At 35.2% G+C, this 26,883-nt stretch overlaps 2 protein-coding genes across 6 annotated transcripts in view; both read right to left on the reverse strand.

Annotated features, from left to right (window-relative positions):
* The window catches only part of LOC149792439 (phosphatidylinositol 4-phosphate 3-kinase C2 domain-containing subunit alpha-like), a 184,372-nt gene extending 179,392 nt beyond the window's left edge, over positions 1-4,980 (reverse strand). For both annotated transcript variants that reach the window (XM_089971011.1, XM_089971010.1), the window contains exon 1: positions 4,872-4,980. The gene's annotated coding sequence lies outside the window, so the exon portion shown is untranslated. The remainder of the gene's footprint in view (positions 1-4,871) is intronic.
* Positions 4,981-12,728: 7,748 nt separating this feature from the next.
* Positions 12,729-26,883, reverse strand: part of LOC149792440 (uncharacterized) — a 132,500-nt gene continuing 118,345 nt past the window's right edge. For 3 of the 4 annotated variants that reach the window (XM_089971013.1, XM_089971014.1, XM_089971017.1), the window contains 3 exons: positions 26,597-26,737; positions 19,054-19,137; positions 12,729-16,154 (listed from right to left, as the gene is read on the reverse strand). In XM_089971013.1, coding sequence (XP_089827139.1) covers positions 16,057-16,154; positions 19,054-19,137; positions 26,597-26,737 — 323 coding nt within the window. In that variant the 3' untranslated portion in view covers positions 12,729-16,056. Of the gene's footprint in view, positions 16,159-19,053; positions 19,138-26,596; positions 26,738-26,883 lie in introns of all 4 variants that reach the window. The other variant, XM_089971015.1, reaches the window with a different exon arrangement.

Below are 26,883 nucleotides of genomic sequence, written 5' to 3' on the forward strand. Positions count from 1 at the left end.
ATAGTTAACAATACAAGATAAGGGTGGCAAGTCAATAGTGTATCTAGACATATGCACAGACACATGTACAGAATGTACAAAAATCAATATACCATGTTTAAATTTCCATGATACCACTTCCCCACCTCTGCACCATGACAGTACAAACATCAAAAAACTGCCAAGCTATGTTCATGAAAGTACATCTGCAGGGAAACTATTATCATACAAGTCTGGCAGAAGTTGTCCCAGATTTTTGTTTTGCAAAGTTATTTTTTCCCCCACTGTAGCAAATAACTGGGCAACCGTGGATGGAATGTTTAATACTGAATTAGGACACATTTAGGACTGGCTAAATTCTACAACACTGGAATAAAGAATACTCCCCACATCACACCCCACACCTGCCTCCATTGCTATCATTATGGTAATGACCAGAGACACAAACTAGAAATGAAAGATTTACAAAGATGCATTTTACAGACCCTAGTATTAAAATGTTTATGTATGATACATTTTAAGTTTTTAATCAAAAATATTGTTCATTTGCACATAATTTCTAATCACATAATGTGTACGCTGCAGATAAGAAAGGACTATATTAAATAAAAGCCACTGTCGCCCCTGTTTATACCAAAAAAGAAAATATTAAATTTCATCACTTTTTGTCTCATTGTCTTATTTAAGATACTGATGAAATTCTTCTAGATTCATCATGTTCATTAAATATTTGTAAAATTCTATTTCATACAAAAATGCCACTTTTGAACATTCACATGCTTAATATTCTGGAGAAACAAAGAGATTTCCATGCCAAGTGCTCTTGTGCGTCAGCTGCATGTAAATTGGATACTTCCTCTCAAACAATTAGGCTGCAGTCCTCTGACACATGAACAAAAACATTACTGTTAATTATACAACAAAATAACAAAATGAGGGGTCATTACCATCACCAATGACAGACAAAAGTAAAAGTCTGGTGAAAGGCGCAATAACCCAATGTTCTCCACTATCACAATCCCCACCCCTTGTACATGTGTGTCTTCACACCTTGTTCCAATTCCTGAGCATGGATCACAATTCCAACATTGTTATGCACATCCAGAGAACACCCAGAATCATACATGTTACTAATGTAGTTGGAGTTGCATGACATTACACAAATCAATAAACAATCTTAACAATTTCTTTCTGCCATTCTTTATCCTTTCTGAATATTAACTTACCATGTGTATATATTTTTTGGAGAGGTTCCATTGGGGTTTGGTAAAAAAAAATATTAAAAAATAAACAGAGATAGTGAGGCATCAATACTACAATTATGTATTCATGTATCGTGCTTTCTTACCAAGAAAAAGAGCATTTTTCCAAGAATTGCACCACAATATTTGAGCATTTCCAAGAACTGCATCATGCCAATTACAACATTTAGGAATTTCCAAAAACTGCTGACAAAATTCAAACAAACTGATATAGAGGTTATCTTTTCCTGCATCAAATACACATTTGATTTCATGTGGTTATGAAATTTTCCAAGTGAGATTTTTAAAATGTTGGAAAGATTTCCTTATGGATATATTTACAAAATAGTAAAATAACATAGTGTTGTTGTTGCTGTTGTTGTGGGTTTTAACGCCATTTTTCAGCACACATTAGGCTATACATGGCGTCCATTATTAACCGGTGCAGACAGGTGTAGAACATAGTGACCTTGTGGCATGTTATTGTTTAACATGTCTGAATATTGCCAATTTATCACATAATGGTTACCCTAGGAACATAAATAAATCTACTCTTGCTCACAAATAAAGTATAACAAAAGGATTTAACATTTTATTACTCAATTACATTATGAGGGTGAAATTTAAACAACAACTGAAAGATGTGGTGATTTTTTTCACATGTACATCCTAAAATACAAATTACCATTTTCTGTAATATCAAAGTCAAAATACGCTTAAGAACTTTTATCCAGTCGATCTTTCTCCCAGTTGTAAAATTATTAACTTTAATAAAACAAGTGGGACTGTACTGTACTGCAACAAATACTGCAACAAAAGGATTTTTTCAAATATACTGTAAAATATACACTGTCTGTCATTATAATACAGGAAGCTTGTATTATAAGGTACTTTGTTTTCTACAGAATCTTATAAAAATTTTAATAAATGGGGAAATATATTACAATGGTCAATAAAGAGAGCAGACTGTTGTACACATACATCAAGCTTGACAGTGTAAGTATGTGATAAACTAAAATGCACAAGAGGAAGATAACACAAATACACTGTCTGCTAGTCACATGGAAGGATCTGGTTCAAATTGCTGAAATGAATATTTTCGTTTTGTCTTAATTTTGTTAAACTTCTTAATGTGACAAATACTTCCAACCTCCATAATTATCAACTTAAAAATTAGAAACTACAGTTTTAACTGCTGAATTTGACCAAGAAGTTCATTCATATAAAATAGGTTGTTGTTATTAATGTTGTTATTGTTGATGTTTTGGGGTTTAATGCCATTTCTCAACACAAGATCGGCTATAACTGGCGGCCACTAAAATGAATCAAGGACGAAGCCAGAAAAGCCACAGTAAGAAGCAAGACCCAAGGGAAGCTACTGGCAACTTTGTCACGTACATATATTTTGAAAAATAAAAATGTAGAAAATTACCTACCATAATATATGAATTAATTACCTAAAATAATATGTGAATTAATTTATATGATTGCAAATTTTACTTTTATGAGGGACTGGTGTACTCAGGGGTTCATATCATTGCTTAAAATTGACCTGTCATACATGTGCTATATAATAACTACAAGGGAGGACACTTCTCTCCTTTCTTGAGTGACCCATTTAAGAATAAACGCTGTTATTTCGAGCCACATTTCATGTAGCGTAATAAATTTGGTACCGATGTTTAGCTCAGGCATTAAACTGTATCAAAGGTTTGACACCATATCATACATTTAAGGAATGCCAAATCATTTTCCCACGGTAGCTTCAGTGAACTGTTAGCCCCGCCCAGTTCATGTATATATTCCCTTGGTGTAATATTATTGGCCATCAAGGTCCAAATTATTGTAAAGCAAACTTTATACATACTGAATGAAATCCGCTGCCGCCATTTTGGAGAGTGGAGATTATGACCCAGTTACTTTAAATAGCAGATATCAACCAGTGCATAAATAGCAACCATGTGATCTGACGTAATTGTCATTCGCAGAAATGAATGTAGTATATAATAGGGGGGTTTTCCCCGAAGGTGACGCAAACAAACACCAGCTAAAAATGGCTGATGTTTACAGCAGGCATCAAAAGGCGCTTCCATGCGAATCTTGTAGAGGCATCAAAAGGCGCTTCCAATGCGAATGGAGTAGAGGCATCCAAAGACTCTTGCATGAGGTAAAGGGTTAAAGTAACTGGGTCGTAATCTCCACTCTCCAAAATGGCGATCGCGGATTTCATTCAGTACTTACACAGTTTTCACGATTAGAATTACAACTATGAAAGATTCAATAACTTAGGTAAAGGCTCTGATATTGATGTAGGCAGCAATTACTTTTATAAATTATCAAATTCAGATGACACAGTGATGTAGACGCAGACGAAAAACTTGTAAATTTCGAGTATGAGAAATGGCAGCTACGGTTGGTCATGCAGCCTCACTGACATGATGGTGAATGAGTTCTCTCAAGATTTTAAAGCACAAAAAAATTATTCCGTGAAAAATAATTACACTATAACAATCGGACTTTATTCTTAAATTTTTCAACATATAATAGGTATGTACCAAAAATGTAAAATGGTTAAAATTGCTGTTAAACGTAACATACACTACATTTTTAACAGTTAACAGGAGTTGAATAGGTAACAGGTGTTCTATTTATAGTGCGCTGCACTTTGTAACTATGCTCTATGAGGTAAAGGGTTAACGAAATGAATAGAAATATATTATGCATGTTGGAACTGTAAGCAATGTTTCGTTTCATTCAAGAACATTATCCCCCACATGAAATTACTTAAACATACTTCGGCAAACCTCAACTAAAGTCGTATCACAACAAATTCAAATATACATCAATGTAACATGAAAATGCATTCATCTGCTAGTGTCATATTTTCACCACCAGGAGGGGACCCCGAGTGGCCAAGTGGTCTAAAGCGCTCTCCGTTACGGATCACTGCCATCTCACCTCTGTCTGCATGGGTTCGAGTCTAGGATTCGACCAATGTGGGTATGTGAGAAAGTTTGCCAGTAGCTTCTTGTGGGTCGGTGGTTCTTCCCTGTGGTTTCCTGGGTTCTTCCTCCACCATTGATACTGGCCGCCATACATAGCCTATCATGTGCTGAAAAATGGTGTTGAACCCCACAACAACAACAAATCACCACCAGGATAAAGACAGCACAATAAGTATATTAATTACATAAAAATTAATGGAAGAGTGTCAATTTAGGCGGCCAAGTGTACGAGATATTCCTGAAACTTTGATTAGTCATTCCAGCGTCAACTGACATCAGAACAGGCTATATAAGGCCGTTATTTGGGAAGACAGCACTAAATTTAAAACAAAAACGAGTTATTTCTTACACTGTAGGCTAGAACAAAACGTTAAACTCGTGTGCTTAGAACAGAGAAGTGTGTGTCTGTGTTTGTACTTTTGTGATATATACATACTGCGGCAACTACAATATACTAGGTGATTACATTAGGTGATTAAAACTTTCTCGTTTTGACTGCAACGAATATTACCATGTTCCAAGTATACAGTAGTTCAACTTCCCTAAGAGAGCCATGTCGACGTTGTTATTCGACATTCAATTATACCATGCACCGCATAAAAATAAAGTCAACAAATAAGAATGGATGTAATCACTTCAAACTTACCAAGGTAGAATTGATGATATGATTATTTCTAAATGCAGGTATTTTGCTGGTACTTTACACCTGTTAATACAAACACGAAGGAACGGGCGTATCGGATGCGCTATTGAATTTAACTTCCGGTGAAAACAGTAACAGTTACACAGAGAGACGCATTATCCAAAACGTAGTGCGGAATTTGCTCGCAGTGGTTGTGCTTTAAATTGAACGTGGTGAAATCCTGAAAATATATCCTGTTTGATTTATAAGTTTAAAATTACGATTTAAAAATACTGATAATGTATGGTCCAATTTTTTTAGTGAGTTATTCAAGTTTATTCTCACTTTGATAACATGTAATATTGAGAGTTTTTCTGTCTTAAGTATAGAAGTACCCACCATGTCAGCCAATTCTGCGTGTCTGGTAATTCTGTGCAATGATACGTCATTTCTGTAAACATTAGATCACATGTTTTTTTGTGTGGTCAAACATCCATTTTGAAATAGCAACAATGGGAATTATCATTGCAAGACCTCCTGCGATGATATTGTGACAAAAGGTTGGGTCTATATATGGACAAAGGAAAGTGGAGTTGTTGTGTAGGGACAATAGGAATGGAACATATGAGGAGATGTCACAGTATTGGAGATTGGTAACAATGTAGCAGGGGTCTGACCTCAATCAGATAAAACAGCAGGGGAAAAAACTAGAACGCTTGGCGGGACATAGACATATATAACCCATACAACATGCAACATACAAACACAACAACTTTACAGCTAGCTAAAAAAAAATTAGGCAAGAAGGCAAATCTTTTCAAGGCATATGAGAAGGGCCTTTGGGTTCTTCTTCTTCTTTTTCTATTTTCTCCAGTTCTTCCACCATTTCCTCACTTTCTCAATAATTCCTTTCTTCCTCTGCTTTTCCTTCTCTGCTACCTTGAAACTTCCATTCATTTGCAAGCCTTTCAACCACGTAGGCTCCATCCATCATCCAGTGCCAACTATCTTTCAAGTTATTAAATAAATTGATTGCCATCTTCGTTTATTCAATGTTGAATGGTGCGAATGATCTATGTTGGATTAAAGAGGTTTGCACTCTTCTGAGCATGTCCCTCTGCTTTATGCCTACATGGTAGGCTATTTAATTGCTCCTAGGAGAAGGAATTGGAGCCACTTTCCCTCAGGCATTTATGTGCTCAGTGAGCACTTTTTAATTGAACTGTCTGAATGGAGAGACTGAAGGCAAGTGGGAATAGACCCAACACACACTTAACCTATTCAGTTGCTACTACTGAGCTGCATTTTGGTATGTATGAGTAGGAATGGACCCATCACACATTCATATTTTCAGTGGTATTAAGGGCATGCACTGCACGCTGATTGTGTTTTTATGCCCAGCCATGGCAAAGGAGGAGAGGGTGGAAAGGAGGATCTAAGGTCATAGGTCGGTGCTCCTAGACTTCAGAGTATTGGGTCTAAATTGTCATCCTACACAATTTTGGAGAAGAAAAAAAAAGTGCTGAGTTAGAATTTTGCTTAGGAGAGGTACATATCTTAGGTGACAGGTTTCAGCAAAGTTTGCCACCTTGTGTGGCTGGTCCTGATAGTCTTGGTCTTTTGAGACCACCTTATATGTTGAATTTGGTTTTTAGGATCTTACATGTCTAAATTATCGTTGTTTTACTTTGCAGCCTTGTGGTGTTTGTCCTGATGGTCCTTGGTGTTTTAGACCACCTTACAGAGACTAATTTGAGGTCTTTCTTTACTAAAGTTTTTTATTGGTCTGCCACTTTGTACAGCGGGCCCTGATGGTCTTGGGTGTTGGACCACCTTATATGCTCTAATTTTAGGGGCCTAGAGGTATTAATGGTGTTACGTGCATGCTAGGATGTCATGTATAGTTTAGAGAAAGGGGAAAAGGAGTGGTTAGATTGAATATATAAGAGAAAAGTAACTGTAAGAATTGTTTTTAAAAACAAAATGAAATTTTTCATTTCTCTCCTTTTCTCTGAAGAAAAAGGGTGAAAAACAACAAATTTCCCTTGATATATATATATATATTCCTTTATATATATATTTTTCCCCTTCCTATTTCTGTTCCTAGTTGCCTCATTTGTCAGTTGTTATTTTATGTGGTTAGATTTGTTTGGTGTTATTTTATTTTCAGGTTAAGTCTATTTGGTTAAGACAGATATCTTTGCTGAATACTCAGGTTGCTAAGACTTGTCAAAGACAGCTGATCTTATTTATTCCCTAAATTTAAGTTTGTTAGCCTGTATACTAGTTATGTGATGTTATTTTCAGGCTAAATCTATTTTGATAAGACATATATCTTTGCTGAATACACGGGTTGCTAAGACATGTCAAAGACCTCTGATCTTATTTATTCCCTAAATTTAAGTTTGTTAGCCTGAACTAGTTGTGTGGTGTTATTTTCTGGCTAAAACTATTTGGATAAGACAGATATCTATGCTGAATGCTTGGGTTACCTATTTGGATAAGACAGATATCTATGCTGAATGCTTGGGTTACCTATTTGGATAAGACAGATATCTATGCTGAATGCTTGGGTTACCTATTTGGATAAGACAGATATCTATGCTGAATGCTTGGGTTACCTATTTGGATAAGACAGATATCTATGCTGAATGCTTGGGTTACCAAGACATGTCATTGAAGGCATCTGATCTTATTGGTATTTACATTTAGTTTGTTAGCCTGTCTTCTAGTTGTAAATAGTTGAATTATGCAGTTTTAGTTTTATATTTTGTTTTGTATCCCAGATTCATGTATAAAGTTAATTATATTTATATATGTGAGATTGAGGTTAGGATTGTTATTCATTAAAAACTCTGGTTATGTTTCCAGGGATCCATTCTTATTTTGCTCCATTTTTAGTTTGGTTCTTTCTTTCTTTAGTTTGTGGCAGGTGTTGAATATATGTGTTAGATCTTCTGGAACCCAGCAGTGGTTTCAGTTTGGGTTGTGGGATTGGGGTCCTATGTAACTGCCCAAAGCTGCTGGCCAATTTGGTTTTTCTGGTATAGATCCTAGTTATGGTTTTTGATCATTGTTGTTGATTTTAGGTGGTTTCTTATTCCTGTTACATGTAATATCATTTAGAATAGAATCTAGTTTCCTGCCTTTGGTGTTTTGGTACCAGCATTCCTGCCATTTGTTATCACTAAAGTTTTTTGTTATATAATTCTTTAATTAATTAATATGTTTGCCTGAGGAAATTTTCTCTTGATTAAGTATTATTATTTAATATAGATGTTATGACACTCAGCGAGTCACTTATAATCATTGCTTTAGGTATGTTGTTGTCCTTAATCCATCTGAGGGCTTCTAAGATGGCCCAGAATTCTGCTGTGTAAAAAGAGAAGTGATTAGGTAGCCTTTCGCCCATTTTGATGCTCAGCTCGGGTATTACCACTACTACTGCTGTTCGGGGGTGGGGGGTGGGGGGGCTCTGATATTTTGGACCCATCAGTGTATATTTTAATTGAGTTAGGGTATTTTGTCATACTTTCAGTTGTGATAATTGTTTTAATTTGAGTTCCTGGTATTTTTTATTGCCAAATTCTGTGTTTGTGTTAATTGATGGTTTGATGGCATTGTGTCATAATTTGTTGTTAATTCGACTTGATAATCTTCAATTGGTAGTTGGTCAATCAATTGGTGTATAAGTTTTCCTGCAGGAACGGTAGTTACTCGTTTGTTACTGAAATGTGTGTTGCATTTATTGATGGCTATATGGGTGGGTGTGTGTTAGGGTGGATACTTACTCTAGCTGCATGTCTTAGGGGTAATTCCTGCCTTCTTAGTTCTCCTGTTAGTATTTGGCATGAACACTTGATTTTGATTGATTTCTTGAATTAAAGAAGCGTTGACACATGGAGTACATGTGCCTCTGGTTTATGTCTGCACGGATAATTGTTCCTAGGGGATGGATATTGGAGCCACATCCCCCTGGCGTTTATGTGCTCACAGAGCACTGCTAATTTAGCCATCAAGTTGTGGGACTATGTGTTTCCTAACAACCTGAATGACGGGCTTTCATGAGTGGGAATAGACCCAACATGCACTTATGGTATCAAAACATTGGAATTCAGTCAGCTGTCGACTGCACTAGGTGTCAACCCAAGCAGTATGTAACGTATGCTGCGATTGGTCACATCAGGACACCTAGCTTTAGATAGGTGGAAATGGTTCCACATTTCCGTCTGTGTACATTGTCCGAGAGAGGCAAGGAAGCAATGGACTCAGCAGCCCAGTCATGGATGTTGTGTACTCCCCAAAATGCCAGCTTGTACTTAATTTAAATTCAGTCCAGTTATTCTAATGGACAATAAAAATACCAATAATGCACTAGATTGATCCAGTATCAACCAGATTGAAAAGGATTGAAGGAGATTGATCTGGTTTGAACTGGATTGAACTGATTTGAGCCAGTCAAAAATTGTTTAAAACCTGCACAATGGAGACTTCAGTGATAAAATGGGCTTGTAATAAAACGTTTGAATTGATTTGATCCAGGATAAACTGATTTGAATTGGTTTGAATGGGATTCAAATGGTTTGAAGGGGACTAAACTGGGCTAATAGCCAAACAAAACCAGTTCAAACCTGTCAAATTGAGACTTAAGCGATACAATTGGCTTATAATAGACCGGTGTCAACTGTTTTGATTTAGGAGAAACCAGTCTGAGCTGATGTGAACCAGATTGTACCAGTTTTGAACCAGTGTGAGCCGGTTTAAAACAGGTCAAAATCTGTAGATTAGTTACCTTCTCTAAATAAAGTCTTTATTATTATTATTATTATTAACAAGACTGTACAACACTAGAACTACTGCCTTGTCACACATGATTTTATCCATGCATGACTAATCCAAATAAAGAACAAGACAGTACAATACTAGAACTATTGCCTGTCACATAAATACTAATGAAACACTGCTTGTATAGGCTAATTAAAAAGCTCATGTTTTTCAGATATTTAGACCAAATAAAAAAATCAACTTTGTATCAATTAAGTCTTGTGATAAAAGAAGACCAGCTTTATCAAAGAAATGGTCCATTCTTTTTTGCATAAGCTTCAATTATCCATTCATCATGAATCAGTTTCATTGATGAAGTGCTACGGTCAACTAATACAATACGCTGATATTCACCAGTGACAATACAATACGCTGATGTTCACCAGTGACATCTTCCCTTTCCCTGAAAGTCTCCATGAGCTGTTTAGCATACCAGCTGTGGAAAAGGAAGACACAAACAAATGAGTGATTGCATCCTCTGTCTTTCAATTTAGTGATTGCATCCTCTGTCTTTCAATTTAGTGATTGCATCCTCTGTCTTTCACTTTAGTGATTGCATCCTCTGTCTTTCAAATGAGTGATTGCATCCTCTGTCTTTCACTTTAGTGATTGCATCCTCTGTCTTTCATTCTAGTGATTGCATCATCTGTCTTTCACTTTAGTGATTGCATCCTCTGTCTTTCACTTTAGTGATTGCATCCTCTGTCTTTCACTTTAGTGATTGCATCCTCTGTCTTTCACTTTAGTGATTGCATCCTGTCTTTCAAATGAGTGATTGCATCCTCTGTCTTTCATTTTAGTGACTGCATCCTCTGTCTTTCATTCTAGTGATTGCATCCTGTCTTTCACTTTAGTGATTGCATCCTCTGTCTTTCAATTTAGTGATTGCATCCTCTGTCTTTCAATTTAGTGACTGCATCCTCTGTCTTTCATTCTAGTGATTGCATCCTGTCTTTCACTTTAGTGATTGCATCCTCTGTCTTTCAATTTAGTGATTGCATCCTCTGTCTTTCAAATGAGTGAGTGCATCCTCTGTCTTTCAGTTTAGTGATTGCATCCTTTGTCTTTCAATTTAGTGATTGTATCCTGTCTTTCACTTTAGTGATTGCATCCTCTGTCTTTCAATTTAGTGATTGCATCCTCTGTCTTTCAATTTAGTGATTGCATCCTCTGTCTTTCAATTTAGTGATTGCATCCTCTGTCTTTCAAATGAGTGATTGCATCCTCTGTCTTTCAATTTAGTGATTGCATCCTCTTTCTTTCAAATGAGTGATTGCATCCTTTGTCTTTCAATTTAGTGATTGTATCCTGTGTCTTTCAATTTAGTGATTGCATCCTCTGTTTTTCACTTTAGTGATTGCATCCTCTGTCTTTCAATCTAGTGATTGCATCTTCTGTCTTTCAATTTAGTGATTGCATCCTCAGTCTTTCAATCTAGTGATTGCATCCTCTGTCTTTCAATCTAGTGATTGCATCCTCTGTCTTTCAATCTAGTTATCTTCACAATTTGATCGGCTCTGAACACAAAAATGATTGACTGCTACCAGCTGGTCACATATTCGGTTCACATGTTTCATAAGGACACCATCCAAGCAGTGATTGTACCACTCTCAATTTCAATTTAATATAATATGTTTCATAAGGACACCATCCAAGCAGTGATTGTACCACTCTCAATTTCAATTTAATATAACATGTTTCATAAGGACACCATCCAAGCAGTGATTGTACCACTCTCAATTTTAATTTAATATAATATGTTTCATAAGGGCACCATCCAAGCAGTGATTGTACCACTCTCAATTTCAATTTAATATAACATGTTTCATAAGGACACCATCCAAGCAGTGATTGTACCACTCTCAATTTCAATTTAATATAATATGTTTCAAATGGACACATTGTAAGGCATGAAATGTATGTTTCACAAGGACATCATATCCGTAGTTTAATCAAAGTCCTAGGGGCCCTGAGTGGCCAAGTGCCCTTAAGTGCTCACCTTTACCAATCTAAGCCATCTCATCTCTGTCCATGTCACTTCAAGTCTTTTGCTTTGGAAATGTATGTGAAAAGGTTTGCCAGTAGCTTCCTGTGGGTCAGTGGTTTTTACTGGGGTGGGTTCTTTCTCCACTGGTTATACTGGCTGCATTGTATAACCTATTGTCTGCTGAAAAATGGCATTAACCCACAACAACAGTAGCAATCTAAGTCCTATGATAATGAAATAAATTCTGTGCTTTGATCATGGTACTCTAAGTATGATCCGAGCAGCTGTGTTTTGAACGTTTTGAAGTTTCTGGAATAGATATTGAGATGAACCAGACAGAATTGATTGACAATAGTCCAGTCTTGAAGGTACTAATAAACACACAAGTGTTTTAGAGGCATCAATTGAAATATATTTGTGAATGGAGCTGATGCATCTCTGAGCTCAAGATATGCAGCCTTGCATATCTTCATGACATGTTGGTGCAATGTGAGAGTACTGTCCAGAATAACATCTAGGTTTTGTACTGGCTGTGTGGATTTAATGTTGGTTTTGCTGATATTTATTGTTTGAGGTAAATGAAGTGAATGAGAAAGTCTTTATGTTGTGATCAGAGTGTATTCCATTTGCAGACACAATTTGTGTCCTGTTGACCAAGTAGGACTTGAACCACAGTAAGGCTGTATCATGAATGCCAAATACATGCTGGAGACGGTGAAGTAATACATCATGGTCTATTGTGTCAAATGCTGCAGACAAATCAAGGAGGGCGAGGACTGTAATCTTTCCACTATCCAAAGCAGACAGAATGTCATTAACTACTTTTAGAAGAGTAGTTTCAGTACTGTGGCAAGGGCAATATGCAGATTGTACATTGCTAAAAAGACTCTTTGAATTCAGATGAGATACAAGCTGGGATAGAACAACCTTTTCTAAGATTTTTGATATGAATGGGAGATTAGAACCTGGGTGGTAGTTCTTTAAATCATTATGATCGAGTGTTGGTTTCTTCAGCAGAGGCTTTACTCATGGTTGGATGACAATGTATGACAAAATTGAGACAAATAAAATTATAGTAGTATACCTTTATTTCTTCTTGTCGTAACTAAAGACACACAATAATGTGAATTCAAAAATATACTTAAGTTACATAAACTGAAATTATTACTGTACAGTTGACTGGAATTTTGTTTATCCCTTTTCCTACACACTTTCCCTACTCACTATTCACATAAACACAGATAAAAGAATTAATATTTAAAAAAATATTATTCTCCTATTTGGTGGTTTGATATAAAATGCAGTCAGCATCTATCATCCCAACAACACACATACAGGCATTCATACATACTTTTTTAATCTTGCTATATGGTGCTTTGACACATAAATCAGTCAGCAGTTATCCCGACAATAAACATGCAGGCATTCACACATACATTGTTGCTACTCAGTGGTGTGATGTATAATGCAAAAAGCAGTTATCATCCCAACAACTGCCTTTTAACAAGTCATACGAGTGTACTGGTACATGTATGTACTTTATATAAAAAAACATACATATATAAATTTTGTAAACATATTCTATATATATTTCTTTTTATTAATACTTTTTATGTAAATAAACTATATATGAGTGTGAACAATTATAAGATAGTTGCTATTACATATGTATAAATACTTAAAAAAATTATTTGTGAAAATATTTCCTCACCATTATATCACAGATTTTTTTCCATTGTGTGAAAACAACTACATGGAAGAAGTACCATATTTATTCACTTATAAGTCAATCCAACTGCAAAAAAGCACAGACACAGATGTGCAATTGCATAATGTGCCATCAGATCTGGGTCTTTGCAGTTTGTTAGGAGTTATCAGCAGGGCAAACAATATAGACCCTTATCTGCAGGTGCATTATGCTTTGGCAGATCAGGATCATTATTGTTTGAGTTTGACGTGACTTATAAGTGAGTATATACATTACATGGAATATTTATTGCTACAATCATATTTAGATAAAAGATAGACCTGTGTATAATAATTTCTGGTAGCCATACTCTTCCATGATATATTACCAAAATGTTGTCAATGGTACCGGTAATGAAAATAAACAAATACTCGGACTTGCGGAAAAAGGATGTGTATCACCACTTTTATCATAATGCATTATTATTATTTTTAATATATGTGCTTGGTTGAGATCATGAGTACCTCTGCTACTGACTGACTTTAGAGTGAAAAAATTTTGATAGGATTTTATCTTAGAGCAGACAGATGCAGATATATAAATGCAGTAATAATTAAAATACCTCCAGCATGCACAATCAGCTGTCATAATTTTTGCATCTGTTGATGACAGCAAACTAATGTGAAAATTTGGTCTACTTTTATACTGCTATTTTGTTGCATCAAGCAGCTCTATGTAATTTTAGCAAAGATAAGAGCAACAAAATACATCATTATGAACTTCTTCTCATATAACTAAGAAAAATATACTTTTCAAATTTTGCAAACTTTAACACCCAGAAACATTAGTCACACATATAACTCATCGTGTCCATCAAACCATGTGCTGTTTATTGTTCTATACAATTACAACAAAGACAACAAAGTAATAACTGACAGATAACATGCTAAAAGGTTCATATTTTGAAACTATGAGTCATAATTTCAATGTACTGAATTTTGTGTCCGCAATGTTATATGCGGAATTGGTTCACATGGGGACCTTTTACTGTGGCGCTCAAATAATTCTCTAAACATCACAACTGGAGCAAATGAAACTGCCTTAACTCATTAAAACATGCAAAATTATTTTACTACAAACACTTGCACATTATTCACGTCCATGAAGTTCCAAAGTTTTATATGCGGAACCAAATGTGACTACGATCAGTGGAGTGCCAATTTTGTTCAGGTAGCAGAAGTTTTGTCTAAATTAAAGGTAAAATAGTTAAATTATACCATTGGCTGTATTAATATCTATGTTAGAATTGGTGTTTCTGAAGAAGGTGCGTTGTTTGACTGTAAATTTATGTAGGCTTGGTTGAATCTGTAAAAAAAAAGTAGTTACATGGCACTGCATCTCTTGACCAACATACCAACATCCAATTATATATGTTTGTTATATGTCAAGGTACTCCTTGATATCTAGTTTCACAGAAAGCTTCACTTCAAAATGCTGTGGAATGATATATTCTGTATTATTATACTTGTTTGTATCTATATTCTCTTGTAATTTGTGCAAAAAGATGACACCAAGTTAAATGTGCAATTTTTCAATGTGTTGTTTGTCAGTGTCATTAAATAAAAGCCCAAGGGTATGCAAACAGTGCATAAAAAATGTTATTTACACATATTCAATTTTTGGCATATATGTAAAACTTTTGGGACCCATGATCTTGGCCAAGCACATGTGACATCCCTTTAATACTTGCATGAATTTTCATTTTTGCCCAATTACCAACTCGTTTGAGATTCAGATGCATTGAACTGAATCAGAACATTTAGTCCAATGAAACAATCCAGGTCTTTAATTACAGAATTTCAGGCAAGTCTTACAGTTGTAATCAATGAAGAGAGTGGGTGTACTCAGATAAGATCAAAGATCACTAACTGGGGAGTCCAAGAAGGTCAATAAGTTATCATTGCATGAGACCACTAACTGGGGAGTCCCTTAGTATACTCTATGGAAAGTTACATAATTTAAACTAAACATTTGCTTGTAAATTCTACACAAACACAGTCTGATACAAGTCAGTTCCATTTGCTGTACTGGTAATCAGAGATGCTGATAGCCTGACTGCAATATAAAAATTCTACACAAACATAGTCTGATATAAGTCAGTTTCATTTGATGGACTGGTAATCAGAGATGCTGATAGCCTGACTGCAATATAAACAAATTACAATTCCTTTGGGACAGTTTACAAACATTTTTCTCTGGAACAAGCCCCAAGACTATCATCTGGTCTGAAAACTGTAAAATTGTCATTAATTTGTAATTGATGCAACTTAAAAATAAGTATAGGCTATTCTACAACAATTGCTTATTACAAATAAACTTGGATGTAGTTTTAACTGATTCCAAGAGTTCAGAGTTATAAGCCGCTTTCAAGAGTACATAAAATTCAAGAGTCCAAAAGGGTATATAAAATACACAAGTCCAAGGCCCCACAATATCTGGGGTTTTGAAAATGAAAGCAATACTATCTTAAGTTTAAAAGACATTAAATGTTTTCCAGGTTCATGAAAACAAGGACTTTACAAAAAGACACCTATTTATCTTAATCTCTATGTACATGTCAGGCTGATATTATCCTGTCATAACCGATATCCATCTGACAACATTCGACACTGCCAATCGGGTGCTGCTGGCATGGAGCCGACGTCTGGTTGTTATGAACTTTCTAATGCTCCTATCACAATTATGGCAATTGTCAAACCAAGTATGACCAATACATGGAAAATCAGTAATGGTGGCTTCACACTCGAAGCTACCTGAAAATACAAATTGAAAGTTACTAAATAGTTTCTTTAGTTAATTTTACAAAAAGGATTTAATTTCTACTTCATGAAGTTATCATATAATTAAATATATATTCATAATCAAATTCATTTTTATAATCAAATACATATTCATGGTCAAATACATATTATATAAATAATACATATTATTATTATTATAATTAATTAATTAATTAATTAATTAAATAGAAAAGAATATTTAATCATCAAATTAACTTTAATCAAAGTCTATGAATGCTTAAGAAAATGGTAGCAGCACAGACATCTGATAATTGACTCACTATTGAAATCCAGGCTGCTATGAAAACATGAGATTATTCAAGGCTATGGGAAGCCATGCACAATATAAAGTATGGAAAAATAAAATAACAAGTATGATTAAAAAAAACTAAAATAACTTATTATCTATCCCAACAGTATCAAAAAACTTTGTTAAAAAATGTCTCAGTGAACTTGACACCAAGATAGCTACAGGACTGGATAAGATTGGTCCATGATTCATTAAAACTTCTGCCTCTGCTATTTGAGATGGCATAACATTATAATCAGTTTAAACATTGCAACCTCATCTGTCCCCAAAATATGGAAAACTGCAAAAGTAACTCTAGAGTATTCACAAATCTGGTTCTAAGGATGATGCTGATAACTGCTGGCCAATCTCAATACCACCAAACATATCAAAATTGATTGAAAAACATGTCCATGACTCATTCTTATCATATTTAACCAAACACTTGCTGTTACACCCTAATCAATCAGGCTTTAGACAGAAACATTCATGTGAGACTGCTTTGATTTCCCTAACTGATAAATGGCTTCAAGCACTTAACCAGAATAATAGGATCTGTATTTGTAGATTTCAGGAAAGCTTTTGACATGGTGGATCATTAAATCTTTTTGAAGAAAGTAAAAATCTACCAATGTGATGAAAGCAGTTAGAGAGCACAACATGTTTATATAAATAATGTTCTGTCTGAACCTGAAACAATTAGATATGGAGTACCACAAGGCTCAATTCAAGGTCCATTACTATTTATTTTATTTATTAATGACCTACCACTTGTACTAAGAGACTCAATATCATCTACAGATCTCTTTGCAGATGACACAACATTGTCAGACATCCAAAACACAAAGCATGAACTCAAAATTTCTTTACAGGATGCCCGGAACAAACTGAAAAACTGGTGCACATGCAATGGCATGGTGGTAAATACTGGTAAAACTAAAATATTACTTATCTCAACACGGCAAAAAAAGAACAAATCTTGATAGTGATGAACTATGTCTGACATGGAAGGATACAAATTTGCAAATGGTCTGTCATGATAGACTACTTGGTGTTTTGGTAGATAATAACCTATCATGGACTGAACATATCAAACATATCAGTAAAAATTTAAATAAAGTTTATGTCTTCTTAGCAGGATAAGACATTTTCTCCCTGAAAGGCATAGAAAACAATTTTATAACAGTTACATACAACCCTACATAGACTACTGTAATACAGTATGGAGTAATTCAAATGATAAAAACAAAGGAAAGCTGGCACATCTTCAGAAAAAGAGCTTTGGTCTAATATCAATCAAGAAAGAAAGCAAGGAAAATTAGCTGGTAAGTTAAATATATTACTTACAAAAGACCGAATCCTTCTGAGAAAAGCCAAATTAATGTATAGGATATCCAAAATTAGTACTCCTGAATATTTACAATCACTATTCCAGTATAGGCTGCCTGGTAATACTCCCCACCTGCGATCCATGTCTACCAAACAGTATAAAATTCCCAAACCAAATAAGGAGTTATTTAAAAAAAGTTTCCAATACTCTGAAACTTTGCTCTGGAATAGTATTCCAGTTGAGATTAGAAATGCCCACTCTATTTCCTTCTTCCAAACCCAACATATCCAGTGGCTTCAGAGATGCAACGAAAATAAATAAATTCCTTTGTATGAAGGCCTCAAGGTAGATTAGCTATTAGCTAACTGTGTTACCCTCTTTAAATAAAGTCATCATTATTATTATTATTATTATTATTAAGATAGCAAACCAATAACAAAGGAATAGATAACAAAATTATAGCACCACGAGTCTCATTAAGAGTCCCTTGCAATTTATATAGCACTGAGAGTCCCATCATGAATTCCAATTTTATTTATTGAGCACTGAGTTCCATCAGGAGTCCAAAATGCTATTCTGATAGCATCAAGAATTCCGTCAAGAGTCCCAATGCTATTTATATAGCACTGAGAGTCTCATCAAGAGTCCCAATGCTATTTATATAGTACTGATAGTTTCATCAAGAATCTGCATTTATTTAGCACCAAGAGTTTCCATTGACAGTCCCAATGCTATTTATATAGCACAGGGAGTTCCATTGACAGTCCCAATGCTATTTATATAGCACAGGGAGTTCCATTAACAGTCCCAATGCTATTTATATAGCACTGAGAGTTCCATTAACAGTCCCAATGCTATTTATATAGCACTGAGAGTTCCGATAACAGTCCCAGTGCTATTTATATAGCACTGAGAGTTTCATTAACAGTCCTAATGCTATTTATATAGCACTGAGAGTTCCAGTAACAGTCCCAATGCTATTTATATAGTACTGAGAGTTCCAATAACAGTCCCAATGCTATTTATACAGCACTGAGAGTTCCATTAACAGTCCCAATGCTATTTATATAGCACTAATAGTTCTATCAATAGTCCCAATATTATTTAAATAGTACTGAGTCTGCTCTTGAGTTTTTATAGAGTATTATGAATTGTGTTATTAATAGTGAAAGTCCCATCAAGAGTCTCAATGCATCCAATGCATGAACTCAAAATAATGCATCAAATAATTTAAAATTAAACAGCTGACATACCTTTTTCTTCTTTCCAGATACAGAATATTTGTATGAAAAGTCCCTCATTTCTATCATCTCTGTGGTTTCATAATTTTCTTCTGGAAAATATCAAAAGTATTGCTTATATTTCTATTTATATTGCTTTTATTTCTATTTCTATTGCTCATATGTCTATTTCTATTGTTTACATTTATATTGCTTATATTTCTGTTGCTTATGTTCTATTTCTATTGCTTATATTTCTATTTCTATTGCTTTTTTATTTATATTGCTTATATTTCTATTTTTATTGCTTATATTCTATTTCTATTATTTATATTTCTATTGCTTATATTTTTATTGCTTTATAAATTATTTCTATTTCTATTGATTATATTCTATTATTTATATTTATATTTTTATTGCTTATATTTATATTTCTATTGCTTTATTTCTATTTCTATTGCTTTATATTCTATATCTATTGCTTTTATTTCTATTTCTATGGTTTATATTTCAATTTCTATTGCTTCTATTTCTATTTTTGTGCCAATTCAAAGGGATTGATGCTCTGTTGGATGAATTTAAGATAGACCATTTCTTCTTTTTATAACTGCTGAGTGTTTAAACCATATTCTTCGGCAGTGAAAGATTTTCAAATTAGCTGATGTGGCACAAGAAGATAGATCCCACCAACCTAACAGTCTTCTGGGATGAAAGATCCCTACTGTCAAAGCTGTAGAAGTTGACTTTAACTACTATCCCACAGCTTGTATAATGTCAGCTTGGGAACAGTTTTATTTTAATATGATATTTGTTGTGACTGCCCTAACATCATGAGTTGAAATGCATAACAAGTTCCCTGATTCTGAGTTAATTCTCCATATGTAGAAAAGAAAACCCATCTTATCCAGAACAATAAAGCCTGTGCTGAGCTATCATCCTTTCCCTCTTTTAGAGGTACAAATTGATGGGATCTCCCACTTGGTACTGACTTGGTTCTTTACCACATCAAAGCTCTCAATGGGTCCTGTAGATGACCTTGAGCTGAAGTGTCTGGGCTTGAAGTTGGTTTTACCAGACTGATTGCCAACAGTGAGTTCCTGTCAATGAAAGCAGGAGCCATGATGAGTGAACCATCCCATCAGAACTGTAAGCAGTTTGGGTCAACCAACATTCTACCTGTTGTAGCTAATATGATTAGAAAGCAGGCCTTACACAAATGAAGCTCTTGAGAATGGTTCAAACAGTGCCTTATTCAGCCAAAATAGCACCCATAATACATTCCACAGAGACAAAGCATTGTGGAATCAAAATTTGACAAAAGATCTAAGGTTCTCTCTTCAATGATTATGTAGTGTGTCAGAGGTCCTCTCTTCTATGATAATGTGGTGTGTCAGAGGTCCTCTCTTCAATGATGATGTAGTGTGTCAGAGGTTTTCTCTTCAGTGATGATGTAATGTGTCAGAGGTCCTCTCTTCAATGATGATGTAATGTGTCAGAGGTTCTCTCTTCAGTGATGATGTAGTATGTCAGAGGTCCTCTCTTCAGTGATGATGTAGTGTGTCAGAGGTCCTCTCTTCAGTGATGATGTAGTGTGTCAGAGGTCCTCTCTTCTATGATGATGTGGTGTGTCAGAGGTCCTCTCTTCAATGATGATGTAGTGTGTCAGAGGTCCTCTCTTCAGTGATGATGTAATGTGTCAGAGGTCCTCTCTTAAGTGATGATGTAGTTTGTCAGAGGTCCTGTCTTCAGTGATGATGTAATGTGTCTGATGTCCTCTCTTCAATGATGATGTAATGTGTCCAATGTTCTCTCTTCAATGATGATGTAGTGTGACAGAGGTCCTCTCTTCAATGATGATGTAGTGTGTCAGAGGTCCTCTCTTCTATGATGATGTAGTGTGTCAGAGGTCTTCTCTTCAATGATGATGTAGTGTGTCAGAGGTCCTCTCTTCAATGATGATGAAGTGTGTCAGAGGTCCTCTCTTCAATGATGATGTAGTGTGTCAGAGGTCCTCTCTTCAGTGATGATGTAGTGTGTCAGAGGTCCTCTCTTCAGTGATGATGTAGTGTGTCAGAGGTCCTCTCTTCAGTGATGATGTAGTGTGTCAGAGGTCCTCTCTTCTATGATGATGTAGTGTGTCAGAGGTCCTCTCTTCAATGATGATGTAGTGTGTCAGAGGTCCTCTCTTCAATGATGATGTAGTGTGTCAGAGGTCCTAACTTCGATGATGATGTAGTGTGTCAGAGGTCCTCTCTTCAATGATGATGTAGTGTGTCAGAGGTCCTCTCTTCTATGATGATGTAGTGTGTCAGAGGTCCTCTCTTCAATGATGATGTAGTGTATCAGAGAATATGGAATGGTAGCCTTTATTACGGATTTTTTAAATGAGATACTGAAATATATCAGTGGGAGAAAATTTATATTGCCACAGTGGCTATACCACTTTTATCAATACAGTGGTAATAACATTGTTGGAATTACTTTCTTTTTCCACTAGGGAAACATATCTGCCATCATGTATGTTACAAAGACCTGTACTTCTCTATTTTACCACTCTGGTGGCCTAAGTGGTTTGATCGTCCGCCTCAGATATGGGAGGTCATGGGTTCAAGCCCAGGCAGAGTCATAACAAAGACTCGTAAAAATGGTACAAGCAGCTGCCTTGCTTGGCGCTCAGCATTAAGAGGTTAATGTTAGGACTGGTCAGCATGGTGTCAGGACAATGTGACTGGGCAGGACAAAATGTTATATGTCTGCAACATGATGCCCCAGTGCTGACACCACTGTAAACTGCACAACGGCAGACATCACAGTGATATGACTGAAAATGTTAAGGCTACATTAAAAATCTAAACACACACACACTTCAATATTTAGAGCTATTTCATTTATTTTTTTTCCTTCTCTCTCCCCCTCTCTCTTTCCGCATCAGGATGAATAGAGCTTAAAAATTGTGTTAAGAACGTGACCCTGTAGTATACAATGAGAAGGTGCCATCAGGAATGTTTAAAAATCAAAACAACAAAAGCAGGCATAAAATATTAACCTTTTTACTATTAGATTTATCACATTTTCCACTTGAGGGGAGCTATTAATATCTAAAGACTATGCATGACTGTTTTTCCCTGAGAAGAGTCCATACCAATCATACACAGTAGTACTAAAGTGGCCAGCTGAGTTCCTTATGGCTGTATAATGGATATACCAATAAGCTGTGTTCCTTATGTCATTATAATGGATAGACCAATAAGTGCCAGTGCTTTGATTTCAGGATCAAATACAAGATACTAAACAATATATCTTTTAATCTTACAAGCAAGATCAACTTCAGTACTGACCTATGCAATCTGATTTGGACTGCCAAGTCTGATCATGGCAGAACAAGAATAGCCTGATCCCTTTGAGTGCCAGTACTAAACATAATAGTCATGATTGGCTTTCATGCTGTCCTCGTATGATTCTGATTTGGATTGTGGAGTCGATCGTGACAAAACAGGTCCCTCTTATCTTCCATAACCATGTCAAGCTCTTTATGCTTCAGCAGGTTATGGAAAATGTCTTCCAAAAAACCGGTCCCTATTTGCACTGTGCAAGCGATTAACTCAGGTTCTTAATGATGAGGGCTTTGACATTCCCATGCCTGCCATGTCTCTGTCTACAACTTGTCTAATAGAATGAGCTACAAGTCAGCCACTTAACCAGACTGCAGTAACAATTGAATGCCAGTCTTGATTAACATGTCAACAAATGCTGGAATTCTGGACCAAGTAGAAAACTCTGGTAGTAACAAGCAAAAGACTTCTACAGTCAATGCCTAGAAGGTAGAGTCATCTTGCATCATTGTTAGGACTAGCAAAAAGGATGGAGATTGTGAACACACTTTGTCATCTCTGGAAGAATCTGACAATGATGATGCCTCTTGTACAATTTTGTACAATGCAAGATTGTCTAATGTGGCAGACAAGATTGCTAGCAGATTGTCCTGACTGGAATATGGTAACTTCCAGACAATTACTAAGCAAGTCCTCTCTTTGTAGTGGCACGTGAATGACTTGATTCAATATATCAAGGGTACTGGGTACACAGTGTCCTGAGTGTCCAGTAACACTATAGCAGATCCATAGGAATGTTCTCGTGTTGGGTAGGCATACTGGACAAAGACATTCCCTTTTAACTTTAATGGTATTATTGACTGTGGTGTTGGCCTGTTATGAACTGAAAGGTATGTTTGAGTATGATCTGATAGGTATGTTTGAGTATGATCTGATAGGTATGTTTGAATATGATCAGTCAGGTATGTTTGAGTATAATCTGATAGGTATGTTTGAGTATGATCTGAAAGGTATGTTTGAGTATGATCTGATAGGTATGTTTGAGTATGATCTGAAAGGTATGTTTGAGTATGATCTGAAAGGTATGTTTGAGTATGATTTGATAAGTATATTTGAGTATGATCTGATAGGTTTTGAATATGATCAGTCAGGTATGTTTGAGTATAATCTGATAGGTATGTTTGAGTATGATCTGAAAGGTATGTTTGAGTATGATCTGAAAGGTATGTTTGAGTATGATTTGATAAGTATGTTTGAGTATGATTTGATAAGTATGTTTGAGTATGATCTGATAGGTATGTTTGAGTATGATCTGAAAGGTATGTTTGAGTATGATCTTCATGAAAGGTATGTTTGAGTATGATTTGATAAGTATGTTTGAGTATGATCTGATAGGTATGTTTGAGTATGATCTGATAGGTATGTTTGAGTATGATCTGATAGGTATGTTTGAGTATGATCTGATAGGTATGTTTGAGTATGATCTGATAGATATGTTTAAGTATGATCTGATAGGTATTTTTGAGTATGATCTGATAGGTATGTTTGAGTATGATCTGATAGGTATTTTTGAGTATGATCTGATAGGTATTTTTGAGTATGATCTGATAGGTATGTTTGAGTATGATCTGATAGGTATGTTTGAGTATGATCTGATAGGTATGTTTAAGTATGATCTGTATGGTATGTTTGAGTATGATATGATAGATATGTTTGAGTATGATATGATAGGTATGTTTAAGTATGATAATGACAGAACAGTTGCATCTATGTCCATGACATTATTCATTCTTTATGCTGGGTGGGATGGGTTTGTGGGATATTTGAACCACAGAACCAGTCATTACTTGCATTGTGTGAGACAATATCTGAGCTTGCTTCAATTGATCTCAATCTCATTCATATATATCCAGTAGACTGAATATCAAAATAGCCAGTAGACTGGACATCAAAATAGCCAGTAAACTGGATAGCCAGTAGACTGGGCATCAAAATCAAACTCATTCAGTATCAAGTCTATTGGTTTTGCCAAAAATTATTAGTCAAGTTGAGGCAGTGAGGGTGGAGGTGGTGCTGTAGCTGACAATGGATGACTTGTTTAATGGTACGTCATCTGGTTTACGATGCTCATCCAGCAGGAAATTATTGACCGAAGCGGATGTTATCATATATCATAGATGGTAGTGGTAGTACTCCTATCATCAGCTAGGCAATGTATTTGAAGGAGAAATGCTGTCAGTTCTATTGCTATGCCATCCTAGTATATAAATATCCTTGGATAATATGATTTATTATTATTATTATTATTTTTATTATTTGCACTGAGACAAGGAAATCCCAGTCACAGGCTTACATTATTTGTTGCCCAAAGAGGCAAGCCTCGGGGAGACATATAATGTAACCCTGTGACCTGGATTTCCTTGTTGGGGAGCAAACCCCAATGTATATTGTTTTTCTCACCCAATAATTTCCTTTAAAGTGAAAAGAATTCTTCACTTTTGCAATATAGTTCACGTGCAAATGTTTACATGAGGCGCATTAATACAAATACGTTCATGAAGGCATGCATAACTGTTCCATCCGAAGTACATAATTAGTTCATGTGACCAAAAATATAACAAATAAAATGTTTGATAGTATTGAGGTATTATCATATTTAATATATGGATGTCATATGAAATTAACAATAAATAAATCATATTTATTACAAGAAAATGTTTCATTTTCATCAGTTCCAATTTAGAAAAGTTTGTAAATAATAAAACGATACTGGGTACACAGCTCTATATACGCCATAACGAAGAGTTACATGTAGCATGAGTGACCGTGATTGGATTATTCATCGGTAATTAGATCGCTGTGTCGTTATCATATATAACTCTCCTTTTCTTTGGAGGAGGTGAAACTGTGACATACTGGTGTTGTAAATGATATTAATTGTAAAATTACCCTTGTGTATGAAACCCCACCAAATAATGACCCTAGTGAATAACCATGATCATGTGCTGAACTTATCCAGTTCATGGTTTCTTGGAAAAAATGTATTGTCTGTCTTGGAAATATGGCAAGTGTTTCTATTAGTAGTGCAAGGATATACTAGTGTTACTATTAGTAGTGCAAGGATATGCTAGTGTTTCTATTAGTAGTGCAAGGATATGCTAGTGTTTCTATTAGTAGTGCAAGGATATGCTAGTTTTACTATTAGTAGTGCAAGGATATGTTAGTATTACTCTTAGTAGTGCAAGGATATGCTAGTGTTACTATTAGTAGTGCAAGGATATGCTACAGGGAAACCTGCTTGTGGAATAACGTGTTGATGGATAAATGATTCCTTCTGATTTGCAAGTGCATTATTTGTCATTAATGGTTGCAGATACATGTATGATTCAACCTGGGCACAATGGGGTAAACATTTTTGACTTTTGCTCTCCCACCTTTAACAGTCAAGATGTTCCTAATCTTGTAGTTCATTTTCTTCTTGTTTCATCTTTATCATTTTTATAATGCAAATCTTATTTTTTAAGTTATTTGTTTCCCTCGTCCAAAACCTATGTTGGTACATTTCCCTAAGTGTCATTGTTTGTTTGATTGGAAAACAACTCCATCAGAAGATAATAATGCTTGCATTCCTTGATAAAGTAGTCCATAGCGGATGGATATCATGATTGAGATGACTGGTCTGAGATAACCAGACTGACATAGGAAAAGTAAGGTTAGCAAAACAGCTAGATTTCTCTATCACATGGGTGAGAAAAATACAGTAATATACACATGAAATGAATTCCTATGAATATTAGATAAGTACAGTAATTTACATGTGAAATGAATTCCTATGTGTTTTAGATAAATACAGTGAGATACAAGAACAGCAACAGCCTAAGTGTTGTGAATTAAAGTAATGGTGTCATGACCCCTCATTTACATACCGTACCTATATCATGCTGATTTGATGAAATATTTTTAAAGCAAATCATCAAGCTGTCAAAATATAAAAAATGCAAATCCAACAAGCAAAAAGGTTTTCAAGAATGTCTCATCAATCTTTTCCAAACATTACAGAATATCTGATTGAAATTTTAAAGTAATAAAATGGTTGGAATATTGATACAAATATTATATTTACTGCTCAGCACATGTGTTAAACATAAAGTATCTTGCTACCAGCTATTTTTATACATCGTAAAATATGGAGTTTTATTTCTTTCTTCCCAATAACAAGTTAAATGAACAAGTTTCTCACCTTCTCTCTTCTGACAGCAATCATAGACTGTAAGAACTATTCCCAGGAAAACCTGCCATGCTACATAAGCCCATAGGATATATGTGACCTTTTCTGATGCATCCGCTTTGGGTAGAGATATTCCAATAAATATGTTGATTACTGAAAGAAGAAAAACAATTAGCTGTGAACCAAATTTGGATTAGATCTGTTGAGTTTAAATGTCCCAGACTGAGCTGTATATTTATTTTTATATTCTACTCCTCAAATTAAAAAACCCAAAGTGTTTCCAGAGTGAATCTTTTGAC

Source organism: Sinohyriopsis cumingii, chromosome 9 (genome assembly GCF_028554795.1).
Source record: "Sinohyriopsis cumingii isolate HCF-2022 chromosome 9, ASM2855479v2, whole genome shotgun sequence".
Lineage (NCBI taxonomy): Eukaryota > Metazoa > Mollusca > Bivalvia > Unionida > Unionidae > Sinohyriopsis > Sinohyriopsis cumingii.